Source organism: Podarcis cretensis (assembly GCF_951804945.1).
Source record: "Podarcis cretensis genome assembly, chromosome: 3".
NCBI classification, from domain to species: Eukaryota; Metazoa; Chordata; class Lepidosauria; order Squamata; family Lacertidae; genus Podarcis; species Podarcis cretensis.
Genome location: NC_137172.1, coordinates 60,014,119 through 60,040,300, shown reverse-complemented (window position 1 = coordinate 60,040,300; position 26,182 = coordinate 60,014,119). Strand labels below are relative to the sequence as shown.

General features: G+C 37.9%; 1 protein-coding gene and 2 long non-coding RNA genes across 8 annotated transcripts in view; 1 reads left to right on the top strand and 2 right to left on the bottom strand.

Moving 5' to 3' along the window:
* The window catches only part of STXBP5 (syntaxin binding protein 5), a 114,316-nt gene that overhangs the window by 84,382 nt on the left and 3,752 nt on the right, over positions 1–26,182 (top strand). For 2 of the 6 annotated variants that reach the window (XM_079970868.1, XM_079970873.1), the window contains 9 exons: positions 2,900–2,965; positions 5,111–5,170; positions 5,265–5,312; positions 10,843–10,893; positions 13,769–14,008; positions 15,639–16,008; positions 21,883–22,048; positions 23,133–23,244; positions 24,526–24,746. In XM_079970868.1, coding sequence (XP_079826994.1) covers positions 2,900–2,965; positions 5,111–5,170; positions 5,265–5,312; positions 10,843–10,893; positions 13,769–14,008; positions 15,639–16,008; positions 21,883–22,048; positions 23,133–23,244; positions 24,526–24,746 — 1,334 coding nt within the window. The remainder of the gene's footprint in view (positions 1–2,899; positions 2,966–5,110; positions 5,171–5,264; positions 5,313–10,842; positions 10,894–13,768; positions 14,009–15,638; positions 16,009–21,882; positions 22,049–23,132; positions 23,245–24,525; positions 24,747–26,182) is intronic. The other 4 variants (XM_079970869.1, XM_079970870.1, XM_079970871.1 and 1 more) reach the window with 4 other exon arrangements.
* On the bottom strand, positions 9,366–10,836 carry LOC307213151. The gene is made up of 2 exons (XR_013837417.1): positions 10,098–10,836; positions 9,366–10,064 (listed from the first exon to the last, which is right to left on the bottom strand). It is a non-coding gene; the product is annotated as an uncharacterized lncRNA (long non-coding RNA).
* LOC307213149 overlaps positions 15,718–26,182 on the bottom strand; it is a 32,464-nt gene continuing 21,999 nt past the window's right edge. Inside the window, exons 3-6 of the long non-coding RNA XR_013837415.1 lie at positions 23,608–23,678; positions 22,116–22,198; positions 17,675–17,771; positions 15,718–15,848 (exon numbers count right to left, since the gene is read on the bottom strand). This is a non-coding gene — a long non-coding RNA (uncharacterized lncRNA). The remainder of the gene's footprint in view (positions 15,849–17,674; positions 17,772–22,115; positions 22,199–23,607; positions 23,679–26,182) is intronic.

The window sequence follows — 26,182 nt, the reverse complement described above, 5'->3', positions numbered from 1 at the left end:
CTCCTGGAAAGAAAGTTATGATGCAAAAATGTACAGTTATCCTTCTAAGCAATTTCTGTGAAATGAGCTAGCCTGGCTGCCTCTGTCAGTGCTTTTTAGCCAGCGAGTGAAGTCAGAGCTGTGATTGTTGAGTGTGTTGTATGGACACCAGACAATATTAGTATTGGTATTACAGTTAATTTATTAATCACCTTCTAAACCACTGTCTCAAGGTGATTTACATATAATTTAAAATGGTTAAAAACACAAAAACAAATCAATTTAAAACAAACCTAAAACTTGTTATAAAGACCCATTTATCCTGCTGGGAAAGCCTTCTGTTTCTCCTTTCCATTTAGTGCACTTTTCCTGCTTGTCTTATTTGCTAGTAGTCCCTGGAATCTCCGAAGTTTATCCTTCCTTTTTTCCTGGTGTTCAGGATGCCTCTTTCTTGTGGTGGGCTCTCCTGAGATCAGATACTGCCTAGAAGTGATTTTCTGCAAATACTTCTACACAATAAGTGTGGGTGAATTTTAAAGCATCCCCTCCGTAAATGGCAAAATTCAAAATGTGAACTTTGCAAAAGAGGCTTAGGCGTGTCTCCTGCTGTGCTGGACTTAAAGCCAGGCACTCATTAAGAATTCACTGTATAGTTAAATTATGATACAATATCATACATGCCGTACGTTTCATTCAAGTAAAAGTGACCTTACCTGTTCTTGGGGTGCAAGTGCAGACATGTCTGAACTACAAAGGTGTAATTGCAAATGGCAGGGTGTGTACTGGCCCCAGTATTGTACTGTGCATTTCTTAAAATTTCTATCTCTCTGTGTTGGTCTGTGGTCTCTGGATTAATCTGTAATTCAGGTTTTGAGCAGCTCTGTGAAATGAAGCTCTCTGTTCTCTCTTCGCTATGGAGGGTAATGGAGGGCAATGCAATTCATTGGTTCTGTTCCTGCTTCTAGGGCTGTTTCCAGAGAGTAGTTTGGGGAGGACCATTGTTTGGCACCATGTGAGTGGAGCTGTAGGTTTCATCTTGTCCTCCATGCTATGTAACATCTATCTGAAAATGCTGGGAGCTCTCATCAGGGGTTTTGATGTGAGGTGTCACCAATATGTGGGTGCTAGACCAATGCTTGGAGACAATGATGGGTGGGATTGGCCCAATAAGTTGAAGGCGAATCCTGAAAACACAGGTATTATGTGTTCTAAGTTTTTGAGTCCGGGATGTGGGGGGCATGGCGTGTTCTGCACAGCTTGGGAGGGGAGGATAGTCCAGGATCCAGTATTGTCATTTGAGGCTCAGTTGTCCTTGATGCTTAGATATACCTCTTTCCAGCTTTGACTGGTTTACAGCTATAGCCCCCTATGAACTGAGATAGCATGATCATCATACTCCATCCACTGATAACTTCCAGGCTGGATTATTGCAATATACTCAATGTGGAGCTGCCTTTGAAGATGACTTGGAAACAGCAACTGGTCCAAAATACAATAGCCAGGTTACTGGCTGGGATTTCATTTAGAACATACCTCTTTACTCTGGCCTTTGATACCTGAGATACATATTTTAGATGTAATCTGTTTTAACTGTTTTTAACAAGGGCCTTATGGTGAATGGTGTATAATAATAACTAATATTATAATAGGAAATCTAAATCTGGCTCTTTGTCAGGAATACTTTTGCTTCTCTTTTTTTCGCCACATCAACTTTTCCAATGCTTGTGTGTATCCTCTCATAGGTTTTACAGATCTCTGATAGGTCTTCCAGCATGAGGCTGCCTAGCTGCCTGTGGAGTTCTGAAGAGTTCTAGATATTAAAGTAGAATAATGTAGTTTTATTTATAACTAACACACACACACACACACACAATATATATATATGTGTGTGTGTGTGTGTGTGTGTGTGTGTGTGTTAGTTAAGAAAGCCTCCACTCCTGTGATTTTACAAAGAAAATCAAGAGCTCTTCAGTGCTTAGCAAGCAACATTATGGACAGCCTTGTTTATTGCAAAGCCCATGGACCTAGAGAAACCTAGAACTATAAGATAACAAACGACAGATTGACATGAGGCTTTGTGAGGCTTTGTACTTCTGCCTTTCAGTGTCACCTTTACACTTCAGCACCTTTCATAACAGCATCTCCTTCCAAAGCAGCCCAAGTATTTCATCATCTGTAGTGATGCCTGTTGTTGCTACTTCGGTTTTGTAGTGGATACAGTGCTTTCTTTATCCTAATCAACGGTCTAGATGCCAAAATCACATGTTGACTGTCACTTTGATTGAGCAAGAGTTCCAAGCAACCACCACAGTCCTGGATTTTTCACCACCATAGTGTTTTCTGAAATTAGTGGTTTTGGGCCTAGTCTTGGGCCTAGAAGGGCACAGGTTATCAAATAGATCAATATATTTGACGTATATATTTTTAGGCCTTTCATCAAAATTTGATCTGTTTTGACGACACTGGTAGGCAAATACTTAAACATGTTAAATATTACTAATTCTAGCTTGCTTTTTATAGTCTGTGGTGGTTTTTAAATGTAATCTATTTGTCCTTACATGTTCATTCTTATATTCAACTTGGTTACCTTTCTTTGTAATATACCTGTTTACAATACAGGTAATTTTGCATTAATTTTGCATTAATCACATATATTACATAGAAAAATGGCTTTCATGCACATCTATACCAACTCCCCTTTTCCCTGAATCTTCATAATCATCCTGTTCCCCAAAGAAGAAACACTGATACTTTGAACAGCAAAACACGTTTGTCAAAACGCTTAGTTAAAAATATAATTAAGTATCGGATTTGATTGTTTCCCCAGTGGGCACAAAAATACCTTATGTGTCATGTTTGTGTCAAGAATTAGAAGTGGTCCACAGCTGTTGAAACCTGTTGTGTTCTTTGTATTTTACAGCAGGTCTTTGTGATATTAATGAAGGTACAGCTGTACAAGAGGATCGTTGCAAGTCACCCACCTCAGGTAATGAACTGTTCTTGGAAACGCTTTAGAACAAATAGTACTTCAAAACGCCTTGTAGCGGGCTTCTCTTCTCTTTTGTTTTCATGCTCCAGAAGGATTTTTACTATGACACTGAACTTTACAGGGGTTTTCTCAAATATACACAATTCAGACAAGTACATACAGCTGAATACTTGGTTTGCCTCAAAGCCATTCTTATATATTTGTCATTGTTCATTATTTACAGTGTTTAGAATGCATTACTATAGGAAATACTATATTATAAGGGGAATGTGTTTTATGTCTCTTGGGCTATCTGTTTCAAGAAGAGATTATTCACAGTAGAAATGTGTTCTAACTCCTACTCTCATCACGATCTTTTATTTGTAGGAGCTTTCGTTGTTCTTTGCCAGAGGTAATTTAAGTGGGAAAAGGTCATCCCACTTTTGTCACTTCTGCTGCTGTTATAGTAAAATTAACCAACAGGGTGGAAAGTAGTATAAGAATAGGAAGCAAGGAGTGAGTAGTGATTTCATCAAACTTTACAATCTTTATTTCAGATATGCAGCTTGGCAAGTTGTTATCTTTTTCTTAAATAGGAGTTGAGACTTTTTCAGTGGATTAGATTTTAATTGGACCTAGCAAAAAAAACTCCTCCCTCTGCTTCCCTGACTGCTGTTTCAGCAGCAGCAAAATCATCATAATCACAGAATCCAGGAAGCAAGCTGGGGAGGGGGGCTTACAATGCCACCACAGGAGTGTGAACAGGGGCTTTTTGTGTACTTTAAGCCCACAATTTTTTAATCCTGTGTATTAATTTGCTGAACCCAATCATGAATCTGACTTGGGTAAGGGAGGAGAGTGCCTCCCATCACTAGAAGAGAATGAATGTAATATTTCCAAGGAATTCAGCAAATATTCTTATTGAAAGTAGTAGTTCCTGATATAATTCGTATATCATTTTTATTTTCATCTGTACCATGTTGGTATGCATAGAGAAGGGAGGGAAGGTTTTTTATGTTCTTAGTTAAAACATGATAAATATATGTAAACGGCTTCGGTCCAGTATATCTGAAGGAGCGTCTCCTCCCCCATCGTTCTGCCCGGACACTGAGGTCCAGCTCCGAGGGCCATCTGATGGTTCCCTCACTGCGAGAGGCCAAGTTACAGGGAACCAGGCAGAGGGCCTGTGGAACGCCCTCCCATCAGATGTCAAAGCGATAAACAACTACCTGACATTCAGAAGACATCTGAAGGCAGCCCTGTTTTTAATATGTGACATTTTAGTGTATTTTTCATCTTTGTTGGAAGCCGCCCAGAGTGGCTGGGGAAACCCAGCCAGATGGGCGGGGTACAAATAAATTATTATTATTATTATTATTATTATTATTATTATTAATGCAGAAAACTATTTACAAAATTCACTTTTACAGGTAAACAAAGGATGTTATTTCCAATTAGTTTTTAAAGTAATTAATAGCAAAACAACCACACTTCAAATCTTTTCACTTTTGGATTGAAATACAGAGAATTGGCAAAAGTAGCTGTATTTTCATTTGTTATCACAGAGATAAGTGCACTGGAACACACCTTAGACCTTAATGAAGCTATTTCTTCTGAATTATTTTGGCAATATTGATAATACAAAAATTGACATTTAAAATGTGAACTAGAATCCCTGCTATTATTATCATGTGAATATTTTTGTTAATCTGAACACAAGCAACCTTTCCAGACTGTTTTGTTTCCCATTTCCCAATTCCCATCAGAAAATCTGTATCTTCTATGCTTTCCTTTGGTTGTATGGTCTCATCTGTACTAGAAAATTGTAACACCAGCATAAGTTCAAAAAATTAAAGCTGTGTATGATGAAAGTGAAACATGGAAGACGCAAAAGTTATCTGTCTCAAATGTAGATGTCCTTATGCATAAAGCAGGAGATATAGGTGAATACTCCCCTCTTTTTTTGCAGGAAAAAAGCCTGAAATTATAAATCATCCATAATACCCAAAGAGGTGTTTATTTAGGGGTTTATTGTTGCATATGATATGGATTAGGATATATAGTCTTTCTCATTTTGTCATCTGTCATAATTTTTTTGTATGCATCCTTTTTTGTTAATATCCATTTCGTATGTCCCTTTCATTCTTATCTTCACTCATTTAGGTTCTGGTTCTCCCAACAATTCTGATGATGATCAAAAAATGAATAATTTTATAGAAAAGGGTATAGTATTTTTATTTTTAAGAGAATTATCATAAATTTTCATTAGCTCATATTTTTAGTAAATTGACATTTTGTATTGAAATATTATTTGCAGTGAAGACCAAAAGCAGAAAGTTTTCCAAGATGGTAGCCAATGATATAGGTAGGAACTAGAAAAATTCTCCTTTGCTCCTTACCTGGGACCTTATTCTATGCAGCGCTTAACTCTGCAGCAAAACAAAGCAAGCTGCATTATATTTGTTAAATTAATATTCTCCTAACCATAAGTGGTGTTCCTTTGGGCTGCTTCTCTGCTAATATACTGTGCTCAATTATTAACACAATCCAAGAGACTGGGCTCTTAATTTTCTCTAATTGTATATGCACATCCTTCTACAAAGGTTTTGGTTTCTATTCAGAAATACTGAAAGGGTTCAATCCTGTGAGCATTGCCGTATAAAATGGTTTTAACATAGGTTCTCAAAGTGTTAACGCTAATTCTGAAATGCAGGAACAATGGTTTTAGCTTCTTGGGAATAAAGTACATAACATTTTAATTCATGTATTTCAGCAATAAGTGTATTCTCTCTGAATCCTTGTTGCTAACTGATCTTTGATCACTGACAATTAAATTGCAAATTACTTACCAAGTTTGCAGTACGTGCATAAGGTGGATTGAACCCTTCTGTTGTAAGAACATAAGAAATAACCTTATTGCTTGGATATAGTTGTTCTGCTTTTTATTTTAGAGTACATCTGTTAAACCTATTGGTCATCTGTTTGAATGGAAATTAAATTACTTAGCAGATTTCCTCCCATTTGCCATTATTTCTATCTAATTGTTTATTTGTAGTGAGATTTTACTAATTATGTGTAACAATATATATTTCACAGTAACCACAGTGGCTTATCTCTCTTCTAAATTTGCATATTTACAGCATGTTGTCTAATTGTTATTTTCTTGATCATGTTTCTTCTTTAATATCTTGAGTTTATCACAACATTCGGTGTCAAAGGGAATTTTATAGATTTAGTTTTAATGTGTTGAAACAATCAACATATCTGTTAATCTGCAAGTTGTCTGCAAGTCACTACAAATTAAGTGCTTCTCTTCCATTGTTACGCTTCCTGTGTCAACAGGACTGGCTTCTAGGATACTGTGATGCCCATTCTATGTGCTGCTTTCATTCAGATGTCAAGAGAGCAATGAGGTATCCAGCCACAAAGAAGTCACAGCCATACTGTTCTAGTATGGTTGGGAAATAAAACCAGAAGCTTCTCAAATTAAGGAAGTTTCTACTTGCTGTCTTTTGGCTTAATTTAGTAGCAGAGTAAAAAGGAAATGACGGGGAGATTCACTCTCACAAAAACTGTCACCTACAAGCAGTTCCATGATTAAAGGAAGCACCTGTATAATGTGTAACTAACCAACCAGCCTGTGTGGCATGGTGCATAAGTGTCTGTAAAAAGAATCCTAGAAGATGCCACAAATTTACTGATGTGTGCTAGATATGCTAGTCAAAAGTATTAGGTTCATTTTCAGAGACAAACTGTGGATGGAGTTGGATGTTGCCATCATGCCACTAGTTCTCCAGCTGTGTTACTTCATGATATGCATGACACACCTGTATGCAGCACCAGTTACCTCCAGGTAAAAATCTGCTGCTTTGCCATTGTGTGCAGTCAAAAGAGAAAAAGAAATAACAAAGGAGGGAGAGAAACTGAAGGTTTGCCTCACAACTCCACCAGCACCCAGGGACACGAGTGGTATTGGTTGGTCTGCTGCATTAAATGGCAGTGATTGATACTGGCAAGAAAAGATTACTTCCCTCCTCTCTCCGCTTGAGATGCTAGCCTATGGCACATGTGCCTTACCAAACATCCTATCGCCGTGAGATAGTGGCAAAGCTAAATCCAAGGAAGAGCAACCTGTAGTTCAGACTCTGCTCTAATTGTGGCACAAAGGTTAGAACAATGTGAGCATTTTATCTGCAAAGTGACTAGTGAAAATGTCTGACTTGGTTACAGAAGATTCTAACTTCTGGATGAATGAGGGAACAGAAGACCATTGACCTCTGGAATAAATCCACCATAAGGCTCTGCATGGATGCAATAGGACAAAGAAAATCTTTGGCAAATTACCACTTTTGAAAGTAGCCTCTGCTATGTCCAGCAGAAAGACTTCAAAGAGTGTAATCTTAGTTACTCTGTATACAAAGAGGAGGCATATTATCAAGAGGGCTCCTAGAGGTTAAGTCTGGCTCATGACAATTATTCATACTTTTTTTATCAGCTTTATCTTAAGATAAGACAGAATAGCAGTCTTGCAGACTTCCTTTGGACAGTCCAGGAAGTTTGTCATGCTCCTTCTACAGGTATTCAGATTATCCAGGACTTGTGCAAGATTTACCCCTGGGCAGGTGATCTGTTCCTCCAGCCCCTGCACCTCCTGGGTAGGCAGTCTGTTCCCCACCCCATGAACCTATGGTGCAAGCAGCAGCAGATGGCTGCCAGCTGGAGGAAGGATGCTGCAGAGCCACCCATTTAAGTGAGAGGACCTTGGGGGGAAACCAATTGTTCTGGACCAGGTGAGCTGCTTCCTGGGTAGGCTCAGTATTCTTGCTTTAACAGTCTAGGCACTGAACGGAGATGTAGTGTGCCAGGTGACTCTGTGGTGGGCACAATATTTCCGAAATTTGATCTACTTTGACTTTAAGGACCTCATCTTTCAGTGCCAGGCTGGGCAGCTCTGCAGTGGCTGGCTTCCTTTTTTCTCTGGGCCTCACCCACCATAGCAAGGATGTATTTGGAGGAGACTCAAAGGCACACAAAAATTCAGCTGTTTGGCTTGCAGAAATGAAAAAAGCATACAAAGAACGTTAAAATTATTGTTATTTTAAGATGATTTATCTCAATTTTGTGTTGAACAGAATTCATGCAACATAAAAAGAGATAAATAATAAAGTAAGCAGAAAATAAACCCACAGCAATAGAAGAGAGTTGCCTAGGGAAATAACTATTAGTTTTCCCAAATATCTTCTGAAACTGTGTCATAAACACGGGGAACCACAAGCAAGCCCTTCTCCTCAGTAGAAGGTATTTTCTGTTGGTGTGGACTGCAGGTGACTGTTTTGCTAGAGATGATTAACTATATGAACTGCTTTCAAAATGGTTCCTGTAATTAATCAGGCACCATTACATGTATAGCTAGTTAATTTTGCCTACTGATTTAAACTGCAGTTAAGTTGGTATGGTACAAATTCTGCAGGCGTGGCAAAGGAGTAAAGGAAAAGAGACAATTGGTTTACCCTCTGAGTTGTTGCTTATATGCTGTTCTCACTGTGTCAGTTTTATCTACATGCTAGGCTGATATGCCCAATAATTATAATTTATGAACTCCTTTCAAGAGAGGTACTGTGTGAATTATACTAATTTGTCCATAACAATTGCTGCTTCTATGGCAAAGGTCAGTGTTTTCAGTGAGCAGGATTAGATCACCTGCTTATGTTCTGTGGTCATGTTTCTTGGTACAATTTTAAATCTGTATTGGTCATAATTCAGTACCAGACTTTTTAGATGTTATGTTTGGCCTTCTCAGGTAGATTCTTCTGATAGTGGCTGCCTATTTTAAACAATGAGTGGTGACTTTGATTTAAAAGAATTTAATTTCTTATTTGCTTTTATCTAGAGTTCTTGAGATCTGTGTTTAGTGAGCTACTTTCATTGAAAACACCAGTAACATTCCTACTGTAGGCATGTGTGCATTGTCCCTATCTGATGAGATCTAAAGCTTTGGGGTTTGATGCGTCCTAGATGGGATTTGTCTGGGGCTCTTTGAGAGCTGTTTGTTGTGGTGCCTTTCACTGAATACTTACTATTGGCTGATGTGGAGTGCAATTTTGATGGTGAGATGGATTAAAATACTCCAGTAATAATGAGTGTCTTTATATATTTTTCTGATCAGGTCTTCAGAACTCACTGAAATTTGCTTGCATTTTTAATATGGCTACAAATTTTCTTTGTGTGTGCATGTGTCGTTGTCTGTCTCTCCTATGGCTGTCAAGGTCTCCACTGTGACCTGGATGAATAAATACGTTTTTTACCAAGCAAATGCAAAACTAGCAAAATTTTAAAAATCATACTTGTAAGTGGCCTTTAAAAATCAACTTGTTCAAAATGATATCTAAGTGTAATATGTGACCATATTAAAATCTACACTAAATCTCTCAGAACTGGTTTTTCAACTAGCAAGGTTAAAATCAATACCATACAAACAAAACATAAAGCATAACAATTTTACATCACATAAAACAAAATAAAATTTAAAACCGCATCTTACAACAACCGGTATAAAACAAACTAAAAACAAACAAAACAGCAGCAACCCTTTCTCCTGTCTCCCCCACCACCCCACTTTAAGCACATCTAAACAAAATGATCTTAACCTATTGAAAGAAAGGAGAGCCAAACAAACCTTCCTGAAGATGGAATTGCATACTTTTAGACACCGTCAATGAAAAGACCCCAGGAAGGGCCTCAGGTTCAGAGTGGGGCATTTGAGCAAGTTTGTACGGGAAATGTAGTCTTAAAGGCTCACCAGTCCTAAAGATTACAGGCTTCTCCAGCTATATTTGGAGTTTAGGTATCAACTAGTACAGTATGTTCTTTGACTGTTCCATCACCTTCTCACTTTTCTGTCCAGTTTACTTGCAGCATAGTATTACCTTGTTTTATTTATTTAGAACATTTATATCCTGCTTTTCAACAAAAAAATCTTAAAGTGGTTTGCATATGTCAAGACAGCTTACAAATATGTATGAATCTTATTGTTTGCATTCTCAGCAGGGTTGGCTTCCACATGTAGATGTATTCTAGAGCACAGGACCAGACTGCTTCAGGTTCTGTTTGTCTCTGCCTTGACAATGGGATAGGCTGGAAGCACCTGCACACTGTCCCCGCCCAACTAGAGGAGCAACGGTACCCTAATTGGGTCAGGGATGCTTCTTCCACATGGTTCTTCCCTCTGTTGAACAGTGCTGTTTGACAGCAGTTAGATTCCTTGCAGGTAGGGGCTTGATGGAGTTGCCCTCTGCCAATGGTGGTTCTGGCTAACTTGGCCTCATCAGTGGAGAAAAGAGTCCTTCCACAGGAACATAGTTCATGAACTTATTTTCTATACAAATTTGTCTCCAATATATTCCCAGTAGCCACAGCCACTCTTGTGGTCTTTAACTTTACAGTGTAATTCTGTGAATTTTTCTAAAATTTATCAATTTTTTGTGGCTCAGCGGTTTTCTTTTTGTAGTGTTAGTATTCCATTGTTTGGGGGAGGTGGTTGGAAAGAGGCTTAAGTAAACTTGACTCAATTGTTAAATCCATTTAGTGCCAGGGAAATCATACAAAATAATGACTTGCAGTGCACTACAATAAAGACATCAGAGATTCTGAGAATTTTAACTACTAATGTTCCTAACTGTTCATAACTCCAAAGAAGGTACACTGCCATACTCTGACTGCACACTTGTCACTAAAACCTGTTACAAATATATGTGTAAATGCGCATACCTTCCTTGCTTACAACTGTTGTATATGATTTCTTATTTTGGAAACCAACAGCTTAAATTCTTAGTTTCATAAACTCTTTAAAATGTGATCATTCTAGCTTTATTATAAAACTATACGTTATTTTTCAGCAAAGATGTCTAGAAAATTAAGCTTACCAACTGAACTGAAACCTGAGTTAGGTAAGTGTTTGTTCAAAGCCTGTATTAATGATGTTTACAATTTTTGAAAAGGCTGCGGAAAAAGAAACACATACAGTGACCGAACTACTAAGTAGGGGGGAGTCCATTTAATTTCCATTGTATTCCAAAATTTGACAGTATTTAATGCATGTAAGCAAAATGCTTTTCCATCTACTTGGAGCCACTTTTATGTTCTTCTCATTTAAAACCATGGGAAATCTATTGAAATAAGACATGAAATTTTCTTCTTAGGTTCTTGTTTTTTAATCACCGTGTTTCACATTATTATCAGTTTGGACACTGTATGGAAAACAAGAATAGTTTAAGGAAATCCTATATACCTCTTTTCATAGCCAGTGTGGTGTAGTGGTTATAAGAGTGTTGAGTTAGGACTTGAAGATCCAGATTCAGATCTCTATTGAGTCATTCAGCTCACTTACTTGAGCTTACTTACTTTCTCTCAACCTAACCTATTCCACATGACTGTTGTGTGAATAAAAGAGGCATCGGAGGAATAACGTGTGCAAGATATAAATGTAAAAAAATAAATTGAATAAATAGGCTGCTGCTTCTGCTACATAATATTTCTTAAGATCTAATCAGTCACCTGAGTCTTAAAACAAGTATTTAATGAACTGCTATGTGCATCACAATGGGGTGTTGCTGCAACTGTATACACAGTTTGAGAAACTTAGGCAAGAATACAAACAGCTGCCTTTGAAACTACCATTACTTTTAAATATAGTTTGCTATTCTGGAGTAGTGGGATACAATTAAAAAAAAAAATTTAAAGTACCCTTAGGAAATGGAACTTCATAGTTCTTCAGATCATGGCCTCAGTAGTGAGGCCTTAGGTTTTAAGATCCCATGGGGATATAATTGTGTGTCGTTCTTTATTGATTTTGATTGGACCATTGGCATATAAAACTAAAATCATGTATACATATTAGTAGTACAGTAGGCGTACGCTCATGTTTAAATCTGAATGCCTTTATGAAATCATGCTGTTTTCTTGAACTATGTCTTAGCAAATTTACGTGTCCATTAAAGCCCTTGCAGTTTTACTAAGGGAATAGAGTTACTATAGAGTTCTCTATCAAAAGAAAGGTACAAACTAAAAGTCAAAGAGGCAGAAATCAATGTCAGGCACATCCCCTATTTTCAGTGAATTATAAGGTTTTTGGTTTATCTTATTTGTTACAGATGTGCATGTTAATCTTGAAATTTCAGTATTTCTTCACACTTCTGATCCTTCTGCTTTTTTGCAGTTCTTCTTTACAAACATGCTTACTAAATGCAGCAAATCACTATATAATATCAGGTTTAAAAGTCTGGTGTTCGTATGAAAATGAGATTTTAACATACTGTACTTTTGAAAGGGACAGTATGACCAGTATGGCAATTTAATAGGTCAGAAATCATTTTCATACTTTCAATGGATCTAAGATCTGAACAATATATTTACATGGACTGAACTGTGTCAGAAAATCTCAGTGTGTTCTTCCTCTCTCCTTCAAGATGCCTTCACTGCTCAAATATTGGCAAAGGATAGGAGGAACAATGCTATGTTCTTGCTACTTTAGCATAGAGAGTTGAGTACATTCAACATGGTGGCTTAACTTTTCAAGGTACACTTCAGCTCCTCTTGGGACACACAACTTGGAAATCTCACTATTTTATAACTTGAGAAGTATTGAGTTTTTGTATAAAACTTTCTGCCATAAAAATAAAACCACAATTTTGAAAGTACAACTACACTTTAAAACTAAGCAATAAGATTAAGCAATATAACAAAATAATAGACGCATCATCATCATCAACATCATCATCAATAACAAAAGCCCTACTGGAAACAAAGAGCTCCTGATAAACTTAATAACATCAAAAGAGATGGGCATGAACTGACCTTCTTATGCAGTGGCCTTCACAGTTAATGCTACTGCCATAGAAAGGTCCTGCCCTGTACCTTTATCAAATACCGTCATTGTGTTGCTAACCGTATACTACAGATACACTAAAGCAAGCACCCATAATTAATCTTACCTAGACAACTGTATCGTACTCTACCACCATCCCCTTCCCTATCTCTCCACATTAAATACACACGTTCAATAGATTCTGTGGCTGGGTGGTCTATGAGAATACATATTTTAAGTGTCTGGGCTCTAGTTTTTGGCCCAGAAATCTGACCTAATATTATATTGGTGTTTCAAAAAAAAAGTACATTTATGGGTTCATCTAATTTACATAAGCAAATAGATCCTCTGTCCTAAAGTTGCAATAACTAGCTTTAAAAAATAGTGAGAACTATTAATCTGAACTAAAAAAGAAATCAATATCTCTCTGTGTGTAAGTGGGTGTGTTTGTGTGTGTTTGTGTATGTTTGTAAAAGAACTTAAAATATGTTTACATCATTTTCCTCCATAGTGCATAGCATCTCATAAAACTTAGTCAGAAAGAAAATGACCAAGCTGGTCTGAGAAATGGCGCATCATGCAACATTATGATATATATCTTTTTTTAAAAAAATTACTTGATCACAGCTGTGTTGTCCTATCTAAAAGATAAATGTGATTATGATAAAGTATGATATATTCTGCAAGCTACTTTTCATGTACAGATACATAGATTCACTTTTTTGTCGATACTTGTAGACCGTGATGGTGCTCTTGTGGGCATATATGTGTATGTTCAAACACATTTCTTTCACACTTGTTACTTAAGTGTTCACCTAAAACATGCAATGTGTGAAATGGACTTAACTGTAGTGAATTGAGTTTTTATAGATGCCTTATAGCTAAACTGTTTGTAACTGTCCTTTAAAGGGAAGATGGACTATTTTTCATTGTGTTTAAATTGATATTAAATATTTCAGATGTTAGAGACAACTCCTTCAGCAGATCCAGGAGTTCTAGTGTCACCAGCATTGACAAGGAATCTCGAGAAGCAATTTCAGCTCTTCATTTCTGTGAGACTTTCACACGAAAAGCTGATACAGCACCTTCACCCTGCTTGTGGGTTGGCACTACGTTGGGTACAGTTTTAGTCATTGCATTGAATTTACCACCAGGAGGAGAGCAAAGACTACTTCAGCCAGTAATTGTATCTCCCAGTGGTATGTATTTCACAAGGCAGAGTTTACAATGTGCAAAATACTATGTGCTTTTAATTCTTAACGTGGTGTTGTGATTATGACAGTCATCGGCACAAAAGCAAGAAGGCCATTTGCTGGCTTCTTCTGGCATATTTTGCCAGAAAAATGAACTTACTTGTGAGAATTGTGATTGTTGGCTTCTCTTATAGTGCTAAAGTTTATATATAATCAGGTATATAGGAATTCAGCACAATCCTTTTCATCTGTAAAATTTCATCTTCACATATGTGTAAAAGGAAAATAATATCACTCATAAACTGCAATATTTCTAACCATATGCCTCAGATAGATTGTGCTTTGTATAAATGGACATGTCATCTTGCTTTGGAAGCACAGGATTAGAAAATCTGTAGATTTGGCTATCCTGTACAACAGCATTTGAGGGCAATTGTGAGCAAGTCCTTTCCTCTGAATTTTATTATTCTTTATCTATAGATTTCTGTATTGTTTTCTCCTATAGATGGAAAGGACCTCTGAGGGATGCCAGAAAATCCTGCTTTTTAAAAATTCTCCACCCCCCCCAAAAAAAAAATAAGCAGGAACTATAATTTTTGCGTGTGTGCTGCCATCATGTTGCCAGCATTATCTTATTTCAACACAGGGTTAAAGAAAGAGAAAAGATGTATAAACGAAGTAGTTTGATCCAGACATGTGATTCATAGAGTTATACTATATGTGGGGGGTAGGGGGAGACCATTTTAGCTACTTTCCTCTCTCCATCATCCCCCCTATGATCTCTGAAAATCTGTTACAGTAGTTTCAGCAACTGACATGAGTACATAAGAATAAAAGAAAGAGCCCTAGTGGATCAGATTAAAGGCCCAGCATCTTACGCTCACAGTGACCAGCCAGATGCCTATGGGATAAGCAGCAACATGGGGAGGCTAGAGGAAGAAGGAACTGGGGGAATTCCTTCCTCCAGCATAGACCCTCTGCTGGATCTCAGTATCTTCTGCAAACAGGAACCCTTTTTTTTTACAGAACAAATCCAAGGCAGTATTTCATTAAAAAATGAGCTTCCAAATATAAGTACATATAAATGTACAGTGGTGCCCCGCAAGACGAATGCCTCGCAAGACGAAAAACCCGCTAGACGAAAGGGTTTTCCGTTTTTGAGGCGCTTCGCAAGACAAATTTCCCTATGGGCTTGCTTTGCAAGACGAAAACGTCTTGCGAGTCTTGCGATTTTTTTTTCGCTTTCCCCCCCCCCCTTTTTCTAAGCCGCTAATAGCCGCTAAGCCGCTAAGCCGCTTCGCAAGACGAAAAAACCACTAGACGAAGAGACTCGCAGAACGGATTCTTTTCGTCTTGCGAGGCACCACTGTACTTTCATATGGGTTCTTCAGTATGATCCTTCATTAAAAGAACAAGTTATGTTCTTATATGTATTTCTTGAAGAATTCGTTTCAGAAAGGACCCTTGTTTAGGAGTGACCCCTAAGCACATTCTACATGTCATGGTATTATGGAGGCAATAGTTTAAGAGTGCTTTATAAATTAGGAATGCATTTCAGTGTATTAGGCTGAACATTTTTTTATTAGTCAAAAATTGTACAGCTATTTTAGCAACTTTCTCTGTTTCTGTATCTTAGGAACCATACTAAGGCTTAAAGGGGCAATACTGAGAATGGCTTTTCTGGACACTACAGGATCATTAGTTCCACCAGCATATGAACCCTGGAGAGAACCCAATGTTCCTGAAGACAAGGACGAAAAGGATAAGGTGAAGAAACGCCGGCCTGTCTCAGTGTCTCCATCCTCCTCTCAGGAAATCAGTGAAAACCAATATGCAGTGATATGTTCTGAAAAGCAAGCAAAAGTTATTTCACTGCCTTCACAGAACTGTACTTATAAGCAAAATATAACAGAGACTTCATTTGTCCTTCGTGGAGATATAGTGGCACTGAGTAACAGTATCTGCCTTGCTTGTTTCTGTGCCAATGGACATATAATGACTTTTAGGTAAGATATTCAATACTAAAAGGAGGCAATATAATCAGTATAGATGTGTTCGCTGAAAATACATAAAATGTACAAAGACTTTAAGAAAACAAATGTTATATAGGTGAATAAGACTGCAACTACACAGGGAAAATGAAGGATTTGATGGGTAAATATTGTTGCAGCTGTAATATATTTACAGTATTAAAATAATAGACTTATTCTATTATTATTAATTTATTTTAAAATCTGTCAAACAGATGCTGCATATTTTATCTGCAACAGAGCCTAGAACAAAGGATTCTTCAGTTCACACTGAAGCTGTACAAGTGATGGGGAGAACATGCAGTCATAACATGCATACTTCATATGTAACCTGTATGCAGGACTGCTGATAAACTAGCCACTTGTTTACCTATTTATGTGATTTAATGCAGTTTTTGAATGACTTTGAAGCAAAAGATAACTTTTGCCATCCCTTTGCTACATGCATTTTTCTTCTTTTGGCTTGACTAATTAACATTAAGAATGCAGTTCACAGCTATTTAAAATCATTTTGTTTGGAATTATGACTTAATAGGGCTCTGCTTAAATATCATTAAAATCGTGGCTTGTGTTAACCATAGTTTAGAATCCAAACAATACTCTGCGGTTCCAAAAATGCCATTACTGCTTGTTATTCTCTTGATGATCTGGTGCAGTGCCTCAGCTGCAAATTTTGTCAGTTGAATCATTGTACCAAGCCATCGTAAGCAAAGAGGCTGCTCAGTGGAATGCTTACACAACTGATCTTTCCACTCCTCTGCAGTCCCCTGCACCCCTGAAAGGCTGCTCCAGACAGTAAAGGTGGAATCTCAACTGCAGGGTGTATCATGGAAGGCTGCAGTGGGAATGCCACCCCAAATTAGGCAGAAGACTCTTGCTGCAACAGATTGAATGCTAGCTGTGGAGCTCCCCTAATGTACGTTTCCTCAACCTGATTTTGGGTGGTTCCCCATTCTGTGACAGCCTCCCATGATTCGGCCCATACTGTTCTGGAGTGAATCCTGGAAATAATGGGAAGGACGGGTGAATGATCAATTCTACAAGTGGTCTTGGGCTTACATAACCTTTGGATCTGACCCCATGTTTTATTACCTATTTCAAACAGTATCTTATTCTTACTTACCAGCCAGATGTAAACTAGTTTGTCAATTTAAACATTGTGTTAACTTTGGTTAAACTTTTTTGACCAAGATTTAGTATGATATCTGAAGAAAACCAGTATCAGACGAGCTTGCTGTGATCGAGAGATTGTTGTTTCATTTGTCAGCTGATAGGACCGGGAGAAAGGAAACAGTTGTCATGCAAGGGAACTGTGCCCACATATGCTGAGCATATCTTTGGGTGGCAGCTGCTACTGCCATTAAAAGTAGAGGCTAAATTTTACAGATCCATCTCTCAAAATTGTCTGCTTTCCAGCTAGACATGACTAAATTTGAATTTAAAACACACAGAGACAGTGTGAACAGAGGAAAAGTGCAATCTAATAGTAGGAGGGAAAGATTTCATATGGAGTTGGATTTCTATGTCATCATCTTCCCTCTATGGATTTGTGGGGCATGTACCATTAGTTGCAAGAGTTTGACTTCTTTGCAATGGCATTTTTGAATTACTTAAACTTACTTACCTGCATTAACTAACTAACCTGGGATCAGAAGCTTTGAGTGGACTGTGCTGGAACAGAGATGCAGGCAGGGTGCCTCTAGGGAGGAGGAAGATTGCCCAGTGGAGGAGGTGAACCCCTGGAGGAATGGGGCACAAAAAAGCAGGACTTTCAGGAGCCATACTGTGTCTCTGGAACTACAAAACTGGTTCCATGCCCTCATCTCGAACACCAATTCTCAGCCAGAGGAGCAAGTGCGGTGGTTGCAAACCTCAAACACACCAAGATGGTAGTGGAAGGTACAGTGTACAGAATGATTCCTGTCACTCCCCAGAAAAGGAAGAGATTTGTAGTCGTGGCAGGTGACTCTCTATGGAAGAGGACAGAGGCAGCAGTGTGCAGAAGAATAACCCATAGTTTCAGTTGTCTCTACACAGTTGACTCTCTATATTCTTCATGCACAGAATATGGGAAACAAGCAATTAGAACTTGAGCACTTAATGCAGGATGGCAAATATGACCTAATAGGCATTCCTGAAATCTGGTGGGATGAGACTCATGACTGGAATATAGAAATTTAGGAGTACAATCTGCTCCAAACAAATAGATACAACGGGAAGGGAAGAGGAGTAGCATTATATGTTAAGAAAATGTACACTTGTGAAGAGATCCATGACTTGGAACATAGAAGGCAGATTGAGAGAATATGGGTAAAAATTGTAAAAGTGACCTTACTAAACATTCAAAAAGGAAAGGTATAGTAGTCATGGGAGACTTCAACTACCCTGATATCTGTTGGAGCTCAAACTCTTCCAAGAATGTAATTCCTCAATTGCCTCACTATTTCATTTCCAATAAGGTGGAAGAAGCAACAAGAGGGTCATCTCTCTTGGACCTGGTCCTCACCAACATAGAGGAACTGATGGACAAAGTGAAAGTATAGGGAACCTTGGGAGAAATTAATCATGTCCTTTTGGGTTATATGATACCTAGCTACAGGAAAGCTGAGTGTAATGGGACATGCGCTCTGGACTTTAAATAGGCTGATTTCAAAAACCTTGAGGAACTACTATGTGAGGTCTCATGGTCAGAAATACTCTTAAGAGAAGGGTGTCCAAGATGGATGGGAGTTTCTTAAATGTGAAATATTGAAGGCACAGACAGTTCCAACAAGTAAGAAAAGTGAGAGGCACCTAAATAAACGACTGTGGCTTCATAATGAACTTACAGATTAGCTGAGATGTAAGAAGGGAATGTATAAGGGAATGTATAATAAATGGAAGAAAGGAGAAATCACTAAGGAAGAGTATACACGAGTTGCAGGGAGGTCAGGCAGGCCAAAGCTCAGAATGAGCTCAAGCTTGCAAGATAAATTAACAACAGTAAAAAAGGTTTTCTTTGGCTATGTTCAAAACAAGAGAAAGAAGAAGCAAGATCCTCTGATTGGAGTAGACAGAGAAATGCTATTGGGTGACAGAGAAGTGCTCAGTGCCTGCTTTGTCTCTGCACCCAAAATAAAAGCAGTGCCCAACCTGATGATGACAGAATAAATGATGCAAGGAAGGAGCTGCAGCCAAAGATGGGAAGAGGTGGTAAGGGAACACCTAGCTACTTTAAATGAATTCAGATTTCCAGGGCCTGATGAGCTGTACTCAAGGATACTAAAGAAAATTTCAGGAGTAAACTCAGAGCCTCTGCTTATAATCTTTGACAATTCTTGGACAACAAGTAAGGTCCCAAAAGACTAGAGGTGGGCAGATGTCCTCAGCTTCAAAACACGAAAAAAAGTTCCAGATAACTACCAATAGGTCAGCTTGACATCAATACCAGGAAAGGTCCTAGAACAGAATTAAACAGTCAGTTTGTGAGCATTTATAAAAGGACACTGTGATTACTACGACCCACCATGGGTTACTCAAAAACAAGTCATGTCTGATGAATCTCATTTCTTTCTTTTTGATAGTTACAAGCTTTGTGAATCAGGAGAATGCTGTGAATGTAGTGTATCTTGATTTCAGTAAGGCTTTTGACAAAGTCCCTGTAATATTCTTGCTGAGAAACTGGTAAAATGTAGACTGGACTAGATGACTGTTAGGTGGATTTGTAACTGGTTCACTGACCAAACCCAAAGAGTGCTCACTAACGGTTTCTCATCATCCTAGAAAAAAGGGACATGTGGATGTGGAGTGCTGCGGGGTTCTAACATCTTTATACATCTTTATAATGACTTGGATGAAGGTATTGAGGGGACAGACTCCCATGAGAGGTGGTGGACTCTCCTTCCTTGGAGGGTTTTAAGCAGAGGTTGGATGGTCATCTGTCATGTATGATCTAGTTGAGATTCTTGCACTGCAGGGAGTTGGACTAGATGACCCTCAGGGTGCCTTTTATCTTTACAATTCTATAATTCTATATTTTCCTATAGTGGCTTTATGCACTATCCCTGTAACATAACCCCAGCATATGTTGAATGTCATCTGTATTGTGTTTTAATATTCTGATACAACTTGTACCAAGATGATAAATTTGTTAAGTTGCTTTTTATCAGCTTACACATCCAAAATATCAAAATTATTCAAACATAAATGGTACTCATGAATATCTTAGATCATATTTATTTGACAAATGCCTTTTCCAGCCACCTATGAAGTTGTCCTTAGTTTCTGCCAATCTTTTGTCCCCAGCAGTCCTGTTCAAAGAAGAGTTGGTGCTTGTGACCTATAAAATAGGTTCAAGCTCATACCCTGAAGATCACCAACTCCTCTGTTTCATGATCGCGAAGAACGACTAACACAATATGTTTCACAATACCCTTTGTATACTATATCTGAAAAAGTGCAGTGAAGTTTAATAATTCAGTAGACATAATTTGGCCAGCTGCTATATTTTTTCAGTATTGTAGTTTACCTTTTGAAGTGTTTTTTATTTCCAGGCAGGACTTAGCAGTGGTTCTAGTCATTATCTATAAGAAGAGACTCTGTTCTTTTTTCCCTGTGATACATCTTTTAAAAGCATCTAAGTTTAGTGAGGTCTGTGGTTGGTGTTCCAACCTTGGAGTTGCTGAAGGAAATGTGTCCTAAATTAGAAGCACTACTTGGATTTTCTGTACTGTCCAGGATCTGAGAAACTTTACAGCTAGTTCTGTGTGCCCAGTGGGGCTTTGCAATTGCATTGCTCAAAAACATCCCCCATGCTACATAACAAACTTCTTTTGAAACTGAGGAGGCTCCAAAGTAACTTATGAGACCATGGTGTGAGGGTAGAGGGCTACTGTTCAAAAGAAAGTGGGGAATGTATCTAACAATTATGTGGCTGGAAGGCAGCTCATGATGCAGCCAAATTCTCTCTTATCCTATTCTCCCCCAAAGCCCCTTGAACAGTGGAAGCAGTGTTGTACATGGTTGCAGTATGAGAGGAAAATCACGTAAGATCAGAAGGGGAAATTCCCTCTTCACACTGTAGCCCCATACAACAGTCCTGCATTGTTCAGGCAGTTCCCAAACCTCTAGAGAGCGTTTTCAGGAGAGAGTTTGGTTGCATGAACTGTCTTCCAGTCACACACTTCTCCTAGATGCAACTTCCAGTCACACATTTCTCCTAGATGCAACTCACATAGGAGCCAACTCCTTGGGGCAAAAGTCCTTTTGGTCCCTCAATAAAATATTTGAGGAGGCCAGACCCTAACAAAGTTAATGGGCATTGCCATTGAAATGGTGTGTGTGCATTGCATCATGTGATCAATTATGGGGGGCGGGCCTTACTTGCCCCCCCCCAATATTTTATTCAAGTTGGTACCCCTGCCCAAAGTAAATATAGCAACTCTTTGCATCTCACAGAGCTTTAAGTGTACATTTAATAGTTAGATTCTTTGTTTGAATGTTTCTATTGTGTATAAGATGTAATATCAACATCTTTTTCACAATGATTCTTCATGCCCTATTTAAAAACACAGAATAAAATCCCAGAGAATCAAACTGGCGACCATTTTTGGAGGCGTACAATGCACCAATTAAATTATATATATATATCCTTATGAAAAATAGTTTGCCTACATTTATATTTTTACTCTTTCAGTTGTGGAGGACTTGGGGTGGGTGGGCTAGGAAACTGCATAAGCCTACATAGTTCTGAAAAATGTAAGCTTTTAGGGGTTTTTTTAAAGGCATTTTATGCAGTGTATCAGGCTTTAGAAAAGTAGATAAAGTGCTCATATCCCACTTTTAACATTTTTTCCTTTCTGTTTTCTTAAGTTTGCCAAGTTTAAGGCCGCTGTTGGATGTATATTACTTACCGCTTACCAACATGCGGATAGCCAGAACATTTTGCTTCACCAACAATGGGCAAGCTTTGTACCTTGTCTCACCTACAGAAATCCAGAGAATCACCTATAGTCAAGAAACATGTGAAAATCTGCAGGTAAAGTATAAAAGATTCTTGCGTAATTATTTTTTAATGTAAAAGCATTATTTGAAGAATAGACTACTTTTGTCTTTTAATTTATAGCTGTTGTTTTGGAAGGAGAGATGAAACAAGTCCAGATGGGTTTCTCCAGCATGGAAAAGAGACCTGGGGGCAGGGAATTAGAATTGAATCAGATTATTATTTTTTTAAGAAAACCTCTGTTCTCACAACCCATATACATTTAGTTGGGCTGTAGAGGTTGCACCTGATCAAATTCATACTGAAGAGATGTCTTCAATATAGGTATCTAGTGCCCTCAAATGGTAGCAGGCAAAATCACAGCTCCAAGGCCATTTTCAGGACCCCCCCCCCCTTGTTTGCAGAACAGTTTCGTTTTGCATCTTGACTCCATCTTCTCTGTTTCATCCAGGCTTGTAGCTTGCTTTCTTGTTCCTTGTCTCTGTCAGTAGCTTTAATAGTTAGTTAGTTTGTACGTGTTCCGTTAAAAAAAAGGGGGGCGGAGCCATTCCCTCTACGGTTTGAATTTTCCCATGCTTTTTCTAACTGTGCTAGAAACAGCATGGGAGGTGACTGTGGAGCCTAAAAGGGAGCCCTGCTGGATCTGTCTCACTTCCACAAATGGAAGGAGGAACAGCAGGTCAGGATACAACCCACTTTACGTCAGTGCAGAAAATTGTCAGTATGTTTCTGTGTGTCTGTTGTCAGCTTAATCTTTAGTTTAATACATTCAGTAAGACCAAATGTAAAGTATTTATTTGAAGGCAGTGTATTGTAGTAAATGAAGAACATTTAACGTTGAAGAAAGTGAGGCAAGTGCAGAGTTTAACTGCAACTTGAATTTCCATTTGAGTAAAGGTTAGGTAAAGATATCGTTGCGACTTAACAACTTTTCAGTTAATCTAATGCATGCTAAATTGTTTGAAGCAAAATGATAAAATCTACAGGGGGAACTGTATGGGCACTTTGAATTCTGAAGTCAAGTGAGAATACAATGAGAGTGCATTAATAGTACTTTTGTCCTTTGTTATGAAATCCAAATAAAATTTCAGATATGACTGAAAATGATTTTTCTTTGAAGGAAATGTTGGGTGAACTCTTCACACCAGTAGAAACACCAGAAGCACCAAACAAAGGGTTCTTCAAAGGCCTATTTGGAGGTGGTGCACAATCACTTGACAGAGAGGAACTCTGTAAGTTCATTACATTTTTTAAAATAAAAGAATAGCAAATGAGTAGAATATATTTATTGAATGCAGACCCAAGTTGTAAAATGAAACACAAAAATATTAACTAGAAACTAAGATTAGTGCAATCTATTCCCTCGTATTAACTACTTGTGTAGCATTGCACATACCTTCCCATTAATATGCCCATTATCTGAGTACTATCAGTTTTCTGAATTAGAGTAGAATATTAAAGATAAAACTTTTTCCCAGTCCTATACAGAATTATTTATTAATTTATGCTCAATGGTATAGATTGTAGTCACGATACACAAGGCAGATTACAATATTAAAATGGCAGATAAAATGAATAATGGGTTGGATACTGACTTGCGATTACTGGAGTTTTGCTGGCACAGTAGAAATATTATTCCTGATGGTTACAATAAATCTAGGCTAGACTAAAATCAATAAAAACCAACAATAAAATAACAGTGTAAAAAAAAAATCAACTAAGTAGCGAAGTTACATAGTTATAAAATTACAAAATGCACAAATAGCTGGTCCCTTAGTCCTGGTCTAATATCTAATCCACAAGTACTTGGCAAGAACGAAAAGGCTGATGTCAACACTGAAACAGCAGTTCAAGATGAAAAGGCATCATTCCAGTTGGAGCTGTTAGGATCTGCAGTCCTACAACATCTGGAGGCCCAAAAGTTTTCCATCCTTGGTGCAAGAGAACTATCCTACCTTTGGAGTTAATTTTGAATGTAGCATCACATGATGCAATGCTGAGAGACCCACCACTTTATAGGCCATCAAAGAACAGCAGACGTTGTGTCTGAAAAGAATATTTTATAATTTATCAATCTTTAATGGAAAAGATTTTTTTAAAACAACTTAATACATCAACATAAAGAGATGTAAAACAACAAATGCAGTGAATCACAAGGCAAAATGATGCGATGACATCTCTACACATCAATTTCTGGCATTGTGTTCATGAAACCAATAGTAAGCTAAGCTGGCACTCACCTACCCAGCTATTTATAGCCTAATTTCCATACAGATTCTCAGTTCATTGCAAACAAGAAAAGAAAAATAATTGATTGTATCAGAATAGTTTGGTTTTTATGTTAAATATGTTGTGTAATCAATCATAAGATGCACAACACTTTATTTTCTTTTAGTTTTATCCAAAGCTTATGACATTTCCACTTTTAGTATTGAGTTCAGCTAGCTAGTAACCGTTTTTTGTATGGAAGGATCCTGAATAGAATCTGGTTGATTTTCTTTTTTCATATTCAGTTGGAGAATCAGCTGCCGGAAAGGCATCAAGGAGTCTTGCCCAGCATATTCCAGGTCCTGGTGGTATTGAAGGGGTCAAAGGAGCAGCATCAGGAATAGTTTGTGAATTGGCACGAGCCAGAATAGCACTAGATGAAAGAGGACAGAAGTTGGGAGAACTGGAAGAACGAACAGCAGCCATGATGGCCAGTGCCGATTCTTTCTCAAAGCATGCGCATGACGTAAGTAAAGTGTCAACATGGTTCCCAACTATGGGTATGGGAAAGATTATGGAATAAAGAATGGAGATTTACAGCCTGTTATACATTTAAGGAAAATCTTTTGAAAATGTTTTACAGGTGGTATATAACTCCCAGAAAACTATCCAAAATGTATAAAACAAGATCTAATATGTGCTGGAGGTGTAAACAGGCAGAAGGGACACTGTTTCATATGTGGTGGGGTTGCAAAAAAATTAAGATTTTTTTGGAATATTATATATGAGGAATTGAAAAAAAATGTTTAAGCAAACTTTCATAAAGAAACCAGAAGCCTTCCTCTTAGGCATTTTAGCTTCAGATATTCCAAATGTTAAAAAAGAGAATATTCTTATATGCTACAATAGCAGCAAGAATATTAATTGCCAGGAATTGGAAAGGAGAATTAGTACCAACAAAAGAGGAATGGCAGGATAAATTATTTGAATATCTCGAACTGGCAAAAATGATGGAAACAGTTAGGAGACAGCCAAACCCAAAGTTCAAAAAGGAGTGGGAAATTTAGAAAGAATATTTTAAAAAAACCAACAACAGTGCCCTCAAGTTAAAACCTGGACATGCTCTGATTAATTTTCACAAACCACAATATGGATTATAAGTATAGTATTCAGATAACAGAAAAAATGGCAAAATGATTAAAGAAGCAGTTTATTAAACAAATAAGAAAGACCTGCTTTGAGGAAGACGGAAGTCTATTGGGGAAGATAAGGAACTGGGAATTAAGAACATGGTGGCATAAGTTCTTTTGTAAGAACATGTGGATTTATGGTAGGATGGATTTTTTTGTTATTTTATCATTTTTTTTAACTTTGTGTGCGTGTGTGTTAAGAAAACTAATAAAAAGCATATTTTAAAAAAGAAAGACATTTAGCGCTTTCACTCATACACTGGGTGAGTGACCCTTTCACTAGACAAATTGAGGTGGCAGTCAGAGGTGAGAGATGCTGACAGGCAGGGAGCAGCAACAAGGTGTTGAAGGACAGAGCTGTGTGTGTCATAGCTTGTGTTCCATAAGCTAATCTCCTGCTCTCCAGGTGCAGTGGAAGACACTGCCAATGACCAGGTTTTATGTAAGATTAAATTCTTAGGTTAAATTGCCAGGAATGGGGGAAGTTGGTGCCATCTTGTATCACTGGGCGATAGCTGGTTTTCAACAATATATCACTAGCTAAACATCACAATATACCAATATATCACAATGTCTGAAATTAGGATGGAGCTATGTAGAGGCACTGACTGGCTTCATGGTTTTCCCCATATTGTGATTTTTGCATAGCATACACACACATACATAATGATTCACAATAAATTCCCAGGTCAAAAATTAGAAAACCGTTATCATGATAATGGACTTCAAACTGGTTTTGGACAGTATTGTATATTACCCCGCCTTAATCTTG